The 13087-nt window shown below is 39.7% G+C and overlaps 2 protein-coding genes across 3 annotated transcripts; both read right to left on the minus strand.

Annotated features, from left to right (window-relative positions):
• Positions 1-736: 736 nt before the first annotated feature.
• Positions 737-5034, minus strand: hspa8 (heat shock protein 8). 2 transcript variants are annotated; one of them, XM_069716638.1, is made up of 9 exons: positions 4927-5034; positions 3763-3972; positions 3215-3420; positions 2977-3129; positions 2291-2846; positions 1983-2185; positions 1621-1819; positions 1309-1541; positions 737-1190 (listed from the first exon to the last, which is right to left on the minus strand). In XM_069716638.1, exons 2-9 carry the CDS (start codon positions 3965-3967, stop codon positions 993-995), a joined length of 1953 nt encoding a protein of 650 aa, XP_069572739.1. In that variant the 5' UTR covers positions 3968-3972; positions 4927-5034; the 3' UTR covers positions 737-992. The 2 variants fall into 2 exon arrangements, with proteins under 2 accessions (XP_069572739.1, XP_069572738.1); XM_069716637.1 differs by having other exon boundaries at positions 2962-3129.
• Positions 5035-6645: 1611 nt separating this feature from the next.
• LOC138631603 (cytotoxic and regulatory T-cell molecule) lies at positions 6646-12915 on the minus strand. Its single transcript, XM_069716639.1, has 11 exons — positions 12863-12915; positions 11334-11474; positions 11083-11235; positions 10782-10901; positions 9814-9969; positions 8918-9181; positions 8245-8322; positions 7980-8042; positions 7681-7827; positions 7231-7317; positions 6646-6872 (listed from the first exon to the last, which is right to left on the minus strand). The coding sequence occupies exons 1-11, from the start codon at positions 12906-12908 to the stop codon at positions 6703-6705; spliced, it is 1425 nt and encodes a 474-aa protein (XP_069572740.1). The 5' UTR covers positions 12909-12915; the 3' UTR covers positions 6646-6702.
• Between the last annotated feature and the right edge of the window lie 172 nt (positions 12916-13087).

Raw genomic sequence — 13087 nt, forward strand, 5'->3', positions numbered from 1 at the left:
GCTACAGCCGTATTAAATTGTAAGTGGTCTCTACATATGCCTTTTATGTCAGCTCCAACACCCGAGCCGCAGCTGCACTTATTCCCGTTTTCACTGGAAGTGCTCTTGCCGTGTATTAGTATTGTATTACTTCATGTGGAATCAAGTTTTGTGTTGTCAAATTATCTCAAGCCATTTTGGCCATAATCTTTGCTGGTCTGTACCACATATGATTGCAGTCACTAAATAGCCTACAGTAACTAATACAATGTCCAAAGTTTCAACAGTAAAGTTTCCAAAACAATCCAAGGCTCACAGCAGTGTGCATAACAATTAAAATACTTCTCAGGACTAGTTACAACTGACTTAAGACACTTCTGTGTTGGAAAGGGGGGGGATTATTTTCTTTCCATGTACCTACTGTGCAAAAACTAGAAGGTAAAGGGGGATGGCAGGAAGGGCAGTTTTAATCCCTCAAAATGCCCTACTTGATGACACAAACACACTGATCACTAGATGTCACTACAACCATAAGATTCCAGTTAATTTACTATTGCTCTGTATAGCAAAACAGGAAAAATAATCTTATTTTTACACACATTCAAATATAATTCTTCAAAGATTTGGCTTCCTTGTAATCGTAGCATCTTTTTTTTATTTTATTTTTTTAAAATACAAGCTAAAACAGTAAATGACAGCATCTATCAGCGCACACGATTTTACCGTCATAGCAGGCCAAAAACAAACAAGACCGGCAAAGGGTTACAAGATTTATTGTCAGGGCAGTAACATCACAGTATACAAAACACGGAACCATACATGTGAAGTGACTGCTCAATTATGCCAGCTACAAGTTGTTCTTAGTGGTGTTGCAAACAATGCAATAAATGTGATACCTGAACCCAGTGTTTTTACTCTTTAAATTACTCTCTTAGCCTTGTTTTATCTTGTGCTATAAGAGGGTTACTCTTAGAAAACATCTTAAACGGTAGCAGCTGAAGTGATGGAATGGTTTAGTCGACCTCCTCAATGGTTGGTCCGGAAGATCCACCGCCAGGAGCAGCACCACCTGCTCCTGGGAAGCCACCAGGCATGCCCTCTGGCATACCACCGGGCATTCCACCAGCAGTCTGGTACAGCTTGGTGATGATGGGATTACACACTTTCTCCAGCTCCTTCTGTTGATGCTCATACTCATCCCTCTCAGCAGTCTGCAAAAGATTAGGACATTTAAGTGTTATTTTACAGAATCTTTTTTTTTTTTTTTTTTTTACACAAGTCAAAAAGAATATTCTAATTGTGGCCAAATTGATCAGCGCCAAGTCTCACCTGGTTCTTGTCCAACCAGCTGATGACCTCATTGCACTTGTCCAAGATCTTCTGCTTGTCGTCATCACTGATCTTGCCAGCAAGCTTCTCATCCTCCACGGTTGACTTCATATTGAATGCATACGACTCCAGGCCGTTCTTAGAAGAAACTTTGTCACGCTGTACATCATCCTCAGCCTTGTATTTCTCAGCTTCCTGGACCATGCGTTCAATGTCCTCCTTGCTGAGACGACCTAGAAGCATTTTTTAAAACGATTACAAATTGAACCAAGTACATTTGAGATTGTGCTTGAAAATCCACTCAAAAGTCACCTTTGTCATTGGTGATAGTGATCTTGTTTTCCTTGCCGGTGCTCTTATCAACAGCAGAGACATTCATGATGCCGTTGGCATCAATATCGAATGTCACCTCGATCTGGGGCACGCCGCGAGGGGCAGGAGGAATGCCGGTCAGCTCAAACTTTCCCAGCAGGTTGTTGTCCCTGGTCATGGCTCGCTCACCCTCATAGACCTGTTTGAAAAATGCAGTTGAGCAAATTTTTTTTTTTTTTTAAACCGTTTTGCGTCGATGTCCACAGGCCATCTTTGGTCTGGAAACTACAAATGACAGGCAAAAAAAAATCCCATCACTGCACACAACATTAAAAAGGACAGAATAGTGATAATTATCTGACCTGGATGAGCACACCAGGCTGGTTGTCAGAGTAGGTGGTGAAGGTCTGGGTCTGCTTGGTAGGAATGGTTGTGTTACGTTTGATCAGGACGGTCATGACACCTCCAGCGGTCTCGATACCCAGGGACAGAGGGGTGACGTCCAGAAGCAGCAAGTCCTGCACATTTTCAGACTTGTCACCAGACAGGATGGCAGCCTGGACAGCTGTAAAGAAGAAAAAAATAAAAACGATGATGATTAGACCTCAAGACAATGATTTTGAGGTACTTGAGAGGGGACTGTGTTTGTCCTTTGGCTAGAGATGCTTACCAGCTCCATAAGCCACAGCTTCATCTGGATTGATGCTCTTGTTGAGCTCCTTTCCATTGAAGAAATCTTGGAGTAGTTTCTGGATCTTGGGGATGCGAGTGGAGCCACCAACCAACACAATGTCGTGAATCTGTCCTTTATCCATTTTGGCATCGCGGAGTGACTTTTCCACAGGGTCGAGTGTGCCACGGAAGAGGTCAGCATTGAGCTCCTCAAAGCGAGCCCGAGTGATGGAGGTGTAGAAGTCGACTCCCTCGTAGAGAGAATCAATTTCGATGCTGGCCTGGGTGCTGGAGGAAAGGGTACGCTTTGCCCTTTCACAAGCGGTGCGCAGGCGACGGACAGCCCTCTTGTTGTCGCTGATGTCCTTCTTGTATTTGCGCTTGAACTCTGCAATGAAGTGGTTGACCATGCGGTTGTCAAAGTCCTCTCCACCAAGATGAGTGTCTCCAGCAGTGGACTTGACCTCAAAGATTCCATCCTCAATGGTCAAGATTGACACATCGAAGGTGCCACCACCGAGATCAAAGATGAGAACGTTCCTCTCTGACCCAACCTAAAAGTAGACATGCGATGCTGTTTAAATGTTTCAAAGCTACTCGACCTTAATGAATTTAGCCATAGTCAAATAAAATGTATTTATATATATATATATACACATACATACATACATAAGTTTTATCTACCTTCTTGTCCAAACCATAGGCGATGGCAGCTGCAGTTGGTTCATTGATAATACGCAAAACGTTGAGGCCAGAGATTGTGCCAGCATCTTTAGTGGCCTGCCGCTGGGAGTCGTTGAAGTAAGCAGGTACTGTGATTACAGCATTGTTGACAGTCTGAAATGGCATAAAATCAAACATTAGCATGATTACTATGCAAGTTGGCAAATCTGTCTATAATCAAGACAAATTAGGAGCATACTTTTCCAAGGTATGCTTCAGCAATCTCCTTCATCTTTGTCAGCACCATTGACGAGACCTCCTCTGGGTAGAAGGACTTTGATTCCCCCTTGTACTCGACTTGAACCTTGGGGCGAGTGTTGTCATTAATGACATTAAATGGCCAGTGCTTCATGTCTGACTGCACGACTGTGTCATCAAACCTGCGGCCAATCAGTCGTTTGGCATCTGCAAAAAAAAAAAAGGTTGTTCTTTTAGAAATAACACCACGTACCTCCTGTGAGAGCTTTACGCTTAAACAGTTATTAAGATATCCAAGCAAGGACCTGGACAGTCTTAGGACTTCTCAACCACTGGTGGAAACAGCAAATGGCAGGGAAATCATCACAGTGAATAAGAGTTAAAACGGAGGACAGCGGAGCCAGTCGCTTCAAAACAACATGGTGGGTTGCTTTAATATTGTGATAACAAATTACTCAATAAAAATGTTGCCAAATTTCAGTAGGCAGGACTGAAAAGAACAATGCAAGAAGGGAAAATCCCTATTAATACTGAATACTTCCGTCTTACCAAAGACTGTGTTGGTGGGGTTCATGGCAACCTGATTCTTGGCTGCATCTCCAATGAGCCTTTCACTGTCTGTGAAGGCCACATAGCTGGGTGTGGTTCTGTTGCCCTGGTCATTGGCAATGATTTCCACTTTGCCATGCTGGAACACCCCAACACAGGAGTAGGTGGTTCCAAGATCGATACCGACTGCTGGTCCCTTCGACATGTTTCCTACAGAAAATATATTTTAAAAAAATAATAATTTAAAAAAAAAAAGAAAAAAGGATTTAACATTTTTTAACAATAACTCCCACAGCAGCAGATTTTTTATTAATACAGCTTATTCTCAAGTCTTGGTAATAGCTAGACAAACCTGTCACAGAAGATGCTCAAGTAAATCAATTAAACTACTTTTACAAAATATACACACCAATCTTCTGCATTTATTTAACTCACTTTAGACTTTAAACCATTTGATTTAAATTGGGCACCAAACATCAACTTATGGAAATTTAAGTAGTATTTACCCTCAGCAAGCATTCACTACATTAATAAACCTAAGGGCTAACAACAACAAAATCAGCAGTGTGCAAACATGGCGCGTGACAATGACACATCAGGTTTACGGCAAACCGCCTGTGCGGTAATAAGACCGGAAATTGCAAAAGAGCAATGGCTTTTATAACATTTAAGCAATAACCTAATGACACCACCGTGAATCGGCTTAATGAGAAAGCAGTTTGGATAAAGTGCAAGCCAGTCTGCCTGTAAAATTACATTTCAAGTGCTTTGAAAAAACCAAAAGGCTTTTGTTCTGAAAAACAAAAACAACCGGAAGAGAGTTCGTTTTGGGCGCTTAGCAACGGACGTTCGAGAACATTCTCGAACGTCTCAGAATCCCCACCCCCACCTTCCACGCTCTGCTAAGTAGCTAACGTTAGCAAATGCACCATTTCAGCTTGTGATTACTGCCCCTAAAACAAGGATTACAAATAATCATTTACATCGTTACCTACCAAAGAATATGAATAATATTAAAAGGAAAAGTTAATTCCCTATCCGTCAGCAATAGCGCGAATGAATAAGCAAAAATTATTTAACTGAAGCGTTCCAGGACGAGTGTCGGGGGTTTGGACTAATATACTATTATTACTAATACTTGGGATGTTTCCACGAATAACTTACTTCTTTTGTTGAAGCGCGGCTGCCTCCAAATGGTGGGTTGGAAAGGACAAAGACGAAGGAGACTCCTCTCTGCCGGGTATGAGAAGGGAAAGGAAGGCTAGCGTATATCGGTACGATATATATGACCGGCACATCAGCCAACCAGCTACGAGTCGTTGAGTATTTCCGCAACAGTTCTCCAATGAGACTCAGTGTCGTTGATGACGCTCAATCCTGATCCATCCTACTTCCTGTTTAATCATCTGAATTTCATAATAGCTGCGCGGCCGCATGGTTCAAGGTGTTAGCTTTGTGTGGAGATACAAGATGTAGTCAGGCAAAAGACTGCTTTTTCCAGAGGCTCCAAATCCACATTAAGTACTTGTATAAGTAAACGACAAGAGGAGTTTATACTCTAACTGAATAGAGGAATTATTGAGGAAGTGAAAGGAGAGACCAGGCATGATTAGACCAGAGCTAATGTGGGATGTGTCAAGGTTGTCATCTGGTTCTCACTTTCCTTTTTTCTTTTTTTATCTACAGTGTTTGCATCCTACATGCCTAAAAGTCACACCGGTTGTTACAGTGATATAATCAAGATTGTTAAAAAAAAATTAAAAAGCTTTTAAACAAGTAAAAAAAAAAAATTAAGCTGTAAAGTATGTATTGGGGGCGGCACGGTGGTGCAGTGGTTAGCACTGTCACCTCACATCAAAAAAAAAAAAAAGGTTCCGGGTTTGAATCCGGTCCTGGGCCTTTCTGTGCAGAGTTTGCATGTTCTCCCTGTGCTTGCGTGGGTTCTCTCCGGGTTCTCCGGCTTCCTCCCATCATCCAAAAACATGCACCTCAGGTCAGGTTACCTGGCGCCGTGCTAGTGGCAGCCTGCTGCAGCATCTCCCCCCTGAGAGCCCCCCTGCTGTAGTGAAGACATTTCCCCTCGGGGATTAATAAAGTGTATAAAATCAAATAAATTAAATAAATAAATAGTATTGAATAACAGACACCAAGACATAGACAACAGCGGTGATAATTATCTTTTAATGGAATAAAAAAATAATTCAAATAGATAATAGAGTGACAGAAATAATATTTTCTTTATACACACCACTCATCCATGTTCAAACACGACAGGTTCTAACAAAATAGCTCTAACAACTCATTCAAGAGAATAACTTTTGTTGTAAACATACACTTCATTTAGAACACAGGTACACCTTATTCAAGCAGTTCTCCAAATCAGCTGGCAGTAGTGCAATGTACAAACTCCCAAAATACAGGTCAGGAGCTTGGCTTCACGGTCACATCAAGCATCAGAAGAGGGAACAAATGTGATCTTCGTGACTTCGACTGAGACAACATTGCTCAAAAATAGCAAGCTTGCGATGGCCAGAATCCAAACTCGAGGCTTCAGAACGGCAACGGGTGACATCACGGCTGTTTGCCACAACGTGACAGCCAATCACAGGCAGATCTTTGCAACTTCCAACAGGATATGCAATAGGTCACAAAGCAAAAGTATTCTCAAACTGAGATCGGTGAACTCCAGCAGCTTTTGGGGTGTGATGTGCAGCAGACAAATATGCATCTGATGAGATGCAACTGTGCCGGCATGAAGCAGAATCTCAAAAGAATATTTACAACATCATGTGGGATCCATGATTCCAAGAATTGAGGCTCTCATATAACTCATATATTATATGAGTTGTATGGTGCACTCTGTGGTACATGTACAGTTTTTTTTTCTTTTTTTTATAAAGCTAATTAGTGTGCATGATGAATTTAATAAATGATAGACTTTTAGAGCTCTGTCTCCTTTATGTCACTAATTGCTAATGTTTGTGCCGAGGCTGGAAGTTGACAGGTCTGTTCTTCATTCGCTTTTGCTGCAAGTGCAGCTGTGTTAATCACTGAAGTCGTCCCTGTTGTTTCTTCAACAACATACTGTGTGAATTCCGTGTTGAGGACCCCTAAGAGAGAGAGACAGAGAGACTATTTCATAATCAGTGATTCACTGGAGAAACTGGTTGCTTCCTGACAAATGATAAAAATAAAAAATATATACTATTATACAGTGGGTACGGAAAGTATTCAGACCCCTTTACATTTTTCACTCTTTGTTTCATTGCAGCCATTTGCTAAAATCAAAAAAGTTCATTTTATTTCTCATTAATGTACACTCAGCACCCCATCTTGACAGAAAAAAACAGAAATGTAGAAATTTGTGCAAATTTATTAAAAAAGAAAAACTGAAATATCACATGGTCATAAGTATTCAGACCTCTGCTAGCACAAGTATTTTTGGGGATGTCTTAATTGTTAAGGTACCTCTTCGCCTTTGTACTTGAGCGCTCTTCTCTTCCTGGCTTGATTTAGATTTACTGCTCTCCTCTGACTGATCAAAGTCTTCATTCTCTGTAAAAATTAAAACAGCCATGATTTTTTGTTATTGTTTTTTTAAATACATTTGAAAAATAACTTTTAACTTTGTTGTACCCACTATTATAACCTCTGTATTTCCTATTCATTGTAGCACTGCACCGCTATGAGATACATACAGTATAACATATATAAGATGTATTTACATATATATATACTTCTTTTTGTTTTTTAATATGTATATGTATTATATATTTGGACACACGTGAAGTATTTGCCAGGGTCAAAGCAGCACAGTGGATTTGTCTCATTAATGTATGGCCCCAACTAAAGATGAAAGTAACATGAAACTTCAGTTTTTAGATGCCATGAGAGAAAATGGGAATGTGGTCTGTTTACCTTTCCTCCAGGTGACGTGTGCTCTCCTCAATTTGATGGCAAAAAAAGTGACCACCACCAGTAGGCCAAAGATAAGGCATGACACCAGGAAGACCAGTAATGAGGCACTTCCATGAGTTCCTTCTTCCATATTTAATTCAAAGTTACCTGAAAATGGACAGAGTCCCAAACTTTAAACACTTTTAAAAACCTACTATACATTCTAGCAGTGTGCCAAGGACAAAAAAATTTAAAAAAAATATTATCATTTCATAGCAAAGGAACTGTATATTGGCCTCACAGTCCAAAAATGAATTTACCTGTTCTGTTTCTCTCTGTATAATTGTTGGAGGTGATGTCCTCGGTCACCTCAGATGTCCAGCCTTTAAGGAATAATGGACAAAGAAGATTTAATAATTAACACAATGAATTAAGCTGCTGCTGCTCAAGTCATCTTAATAATGAAACAATGGAAGTGTAGTATTACCACTTGATGGCAGCAAATAAATATCTTCAAAGTATAGTTATGCATTTGCAGCACAGTTAGTTACAGTTTTTTCACAATACAAACAAGGTAAATCATACCAGTTGTGCTTGTTGCCTCAGTGGTGGTGTCATTATTCATTTTGGTTGAGCCTGAAAATTCAGAGGTTCTTGAGTCACCTGTACAAACATGAAGACATTTTGATGACAAGGTTCATGGGAAAAAACTTTTTTTTTTTTTTTTTTTTTTGTCCAAGTAAATAGAAAGATAAATAAAGAGTAACTGAATGTTATTTAAGTAGCAGCAATGTTCCGTGTAACTATCAAAATGGCTTTATTTATGACAAACTGGTCCTTGATGATAAAGGTTAAAAACATGAAACATAAGTTGGAAACAGCCATCTTTGGTGATGACACATACATGTCGGAACAATTCTTCACCTACAAAAAAACACCACGTCTATATCATCTGAACTTGTGAATACAACATGGGTGGGAATCAAACACTGTACTCTGAGATCTCCATCAAAGGAAACAGATCAAGTGGCGTCACAACCACATTTGTGGTTAGGTGACAGTCCGACACATTGTGAAAGCTTAATCTTGTTAGTTTCCATCCCACAGACCCAAACCCATTTTCACACCCATTTTCACACTCACAGTGTAGAATATATTTTCCTTTTTCTAAAGGTAATTTAATAATGATGCATGTCGACTTGGTTTTTACATTTGCCCATGTGGCAAATCATAAACAAATGAGGACAGTTTCACTCACCAATAGTGTTTTGATGGGGGCCTGCGGATGTAACAGGTTTGAGAGGAAAACTAGTGATTGCCGACATGGTTTTTGGAGCATCGGAGGAAAACCGTTGACTGGAGGGAACCGCTGAGCTCTCTGATGAGAGCCTATTCATGTCTGTAGTTGTGAAGTACATTGCTGCTCCACCATTGGAGCTGGTTCTTATTCCCAGCCCTTCTGTTGACCCTCGAGGCTTTACTGTTGGTAACCTGGTCGTGGTTGTGAGGCGGGACCTCTTTGCTATAACAGAAAGGGGATTCACGTCATTGGTAAGCAGAAACAATTCAATTCAATTCAATTCAATGCAATTCAATTCAATGCAATGCAATTCAATTCAATTCAATTCAATTCAATTCAATTCAATTCAATTCAATTCAATTCAATTCAATTCAATTCAATTCAACTCAATTCAGTTCAATTCAATTCAATTCAACTCAATTCAATTCAATATAGCGCCAAAATTATAAAAGAGGTTATTTCATGGCACTTAACACATCAAAGTCCTTACAGCAGAACTTAACAATATTACAGACCAGAACCAAGTTCATGGAAAAAGGCAAAATTCGTGCTCACTTGTGAATAATCTGGAATACAGGAAAACAGACTATTTACAATTTTATTATATTGTACTATTTACATTGGTTAATCACGTCTGGTGCTGTTGACTATGTCACAGAGTCCCACATCAGAAAAAACAGTGCCTTGCCACAGCTACCTGTTTTGTGACAACACAACTACACTAGTCTGTTGCCGTTCCTGAAATCACACACCTTATGCAGAAGTAATCAAGTGTCGGTAAATACAAGAGCCAAATGTTGAGCTTCTCGTAAGTACCAGGTAACAAAGTTTGAGAATAAATGTAATATACTCACAGTCCCGTCCAATGTTGACAAAGTTCATCAGATGTTGTGAGTACAATGACGGGTGGCGGACAAGGCATCTCACAGTGACTCTTCTCTCCACCGAGAGAAAATGCAACATCCCCGTGGAGACATATTTTTTATCTTCAAGTTGGACATTGGCGTGAGCTGTAGAATAGGACAGTTGTCACAGGCATCCATTGTTAAGAATATGCACCAGCTTACATTAGTAGCCAAAGAGCCATCACACATTTGACATCTGGCATTTAAAATGAAAGAAAAGATTAGTGGGTTTACATGATAAAAAAAAAAACAGTTAAAAAACAAAACTTAAAGGTAATGGCCATTATCACATCATGACAGTTGTCCCTGCCATCAAGAGTACACTCTGTGGTGGTTGAGAGTTATTTTGATAAATGGCTGAGGCTCGATTGTAGAGCAGGCTGCCCACTAAATGTAAAGTCGGCAGTTCAATCTTAAAAATAAAAAAAATCCCAAAAGTCTCATGGGGCAAGAAACAAGTTGCCCCAACGGCAGGCGAGCTCCTTTGCATGTGGAGGCAAATTGTAAAGACCATTTACCAATTACCATACACTTTCAAAGGTTCAATTGCAAGAGACAACAGTAAAGCTGGTCTTCATTTGTCTTAGTGTGGTATTGAGGTATTATTTAACCTTAATTTCTAACAATCCATTGTTTGAAGCTTCACAAGCTCACATCTCAGCCTTCTTACAGTTTTTGGGTTTGAAGATGTTTCAAGAGAGCAGAGTTCAGACAAGCTTCTTTAAGTTGGAACATCTTTGCCATTGGTTCATGATAGCAATATCCAAGATATAATTTTTTTTTTTTTTTTTTTAAAGCTAAAGATGGCAGGTGATGCACCTTTGTGAGTAATCTTAGCTTCCATGGCTAAATTTGGTTTACTTAATTATAATTATTAGCTTTTTAGTGCAGTAAAACCTCAGTTCATTCCAACTTACCAAGAAATTCATGTCCATGATCAAACTTCCAGGAGATCTGGGGAGGTAAGTGGTTCCCTGCAGCAGTGCATTTGACCACAATCTGTCCTTCATGCCTCACTACTGACATTTGGGGATGACCTTCAAATTAATCAACAACGGCGCAAATGTTATTAGGTTATTATTAAATACTTATCCACTAACAATATAATGGTTGTAGTGAGTCATGGTGACGGTTATAGCACTGGTAGAAAAGTTACCAAATCAGATCTTTGAGAGCCTCAAGAAAAACATAAATCGAAAGTTGCAACATTACACTCACCTAACACTGTCACCTCCACTTTCTTTTCTGTCGTGTGGTGGTTATAGTGAGTGCATGTGTAATTGCCTCCATCTTTAAAGTTGACGTTGGAAATACTGATGGAGAATTCTGTCTCAGACAGTTTGTTGATGCTGTAGCGTTTGTCATTCAATGCTGGAAACAAATGCAAAGATATGTTCAAAAATGGGCAATTTTTTGTTTCTGCTTATCATTTGTTCATGGAATTAAAGCTTTCGATATACCATCTTTACCTTGATTGTCATTAAAGAACATAATATATCCTTCAGGGTTCTTCCAGTCCACATGGGTCTTGTGAGCATCAGTAATGGGGCACCTTAACGTGAGTGTCTGACCTTTCATCACAGTAATATGCTGCCACACCCCAAGAGAAACTGCAATCAAATAAAATATCAAAAACACAATGTCACTATAAACCACAGTTTGAAGATACATGTTACATTTCATATTGTTACAGATCACTCTATGGCTCGCACAGAAGTGTTCAGAGTTGAAACCCCTGTTATATTTCCATCTCTGCCACAAGCCTGACACTGTGTGTGTGTGTGTGTGTGTGTGTGTGTGTGTGTGTGTGTGTGTGTGTGTGTGTGTGTGTGGTTGGTGTGAAAAGGAAAAAAACAACTGCAGCTACAAGGGAAGCAGTACCCCCCATCCCCCCCCCCCATCCCCTCATCACCGTTACTCCATTAAACATCACATTTCTGCTGTGACAGGAAGTAATGTGGTCAGTTGTTTGGTGGTGAAAGAGAAAGCAAAAATAGGACGGGTGTGACGTAGGCTGTTCTCGGGGGCTTCAGGTACTTTTTCTTTCCTACGGGGTGAACATTACGAAGTGTATGGAAAACACATTTGTGGGGGCACATTGACAGGCCAGTGGGCTTGAAGGTAAAAAACAAAGAAGCTTGAGGTCGTCGAAAGTTTTTCTCACTCAGGTTTGCATATATATGTGATTAATTTTTCTGAGCATAGAAACAAATGCATAAAAACCTCAGAAAAAGAGTGTACTGATTATTTATTACGAGACTAGACTTTGGATATGGATATGTGTGTGTGTAGTTTTATTTTATGCTACTTAGACACAAATAGTATATATATGCAGTGAACCCTCGTTTTTCGCGGGGGTTACGTTCCAAATAGAAACCGTGATAGGCGAAATCCGTGAAGTAGTAACCTTTATTTTACAATTGAAATAGATAGAACTGGACATTAAATATATCTACGTTACATATAGTCGTAATGTGATTTCAATGCACAATGCAAATCCGTGAAGCAGCGAGACCGTGAAAGGTGAACCGCGTTATAGCGAGGGTTCACTGTATATATATATGTCTCTTGTGTTTTTTTTCTCTGACAGCAGTATGTCTGGTCATGTTTTGATCTCAGATTCAAATGCCTCAAGTGTAAAAAAAACATTAGTTTCACTCTACTGTAACAGATTCCAAACGGATATGCAATTCACTACAGGTACTAATGACTATAACAAAGGTTTTTACATATAAAATCAACAAATCGAAAGCCTCCAAAAACAGGAACTCATGTCAACAATGTTTGACCAGAAAAAGGGGAAATAATTGAAATGTTTCAGAAACATCAGAGCATGTAATTCCCCCGAAACCATCAAAATCTAAATCATCACACTTTCCCAAGACAAGTCATGTAGAATTCATAAGTAAAGTCGTCACTTTCAGTAACTTCATTTTTCACATTTCATAACAAAACTCTAGCAGTCAAGTATTACAAGTTTTCAAAGTAAAGAACTTACCTTGAATGAGTAGCATGAAGACAGTGAACTGCAGCTTGACTTCCATCTCTGTTACAATCAATCACACTTTGACTTTGCTGCATTTCCTCATCACTCGCTTTACTTGTACTCTGCTGAGGGACCTCCCGTGACATCACAGCTCTGGTTTCCACACAGTTTTTTTTTTTATTCTCATGTGATACCTACAGTAAAGTACACGGTTAAAAGTTCAGGATTCACATAATT

This window comes from Brachyistius frenatus, unplaced genomic scaffold, assembly GCF_029030835.1.
Source record: "Brachyistius frenatus isolate BFR_SWC_R1_liver_20210118 unplaced genomic scaffold, ASM2903083v1 Contig_161, whole genome shotgun sequence".
Classification (NCBI taxonomy): Eukaryota; Metazoa; Chordata; class Actinopteri; family Embiotocidae; genus Brachyistius; species Brachyistius frenatus.

Excerpts from the sequence above, each read along its gene's own strand:
- hspa8 (XM_069716637.1), bottom strand. The coding sequence starts at position 3,967 with ATGTCGAAGGGACCAGCAGTCGGTATCGATCTTGGAACCACCTACTCC. Across the intron at positions 1,820-1,982 it reads AGCCTGGTGTGCTCATCCAG|GTCTATGAGGGTGAGCGAGC; the intron begins GTCAGATAATTA and ends TTTTTCAAACAG. Across the intron at positions 1,542-1,620 it reads CACTATCACCAATGACAAAG|GTCGTCTCAGCAAGGAGGAC; the intron begins GTGACTTTTGAG and ends AAATGCTTCTAG.
- LOC138631603 (XM_069716639.1), bottom strand. The coding sequence starts at position 12,908 with ATGGAAGTCAAGCTGCAGTTCACTGTCTTCATGCTACTCATTCAAG. Across the intron at positions 11,236-11,333 it reads GTTCTTTAATGACAATCAAG|CATTGAATGACAAACGCTAC; the intron begins GTAAAGATGGTA and ends ATTTGTTTCCAG. Across the intron at positions 7,828-7,979 it reads TACAGAGAGAAACAGAACAG|GTAACTTTGAATTAAATATG; the intron begins GTAAATTCATTT and ends GTCCATTTTCAG.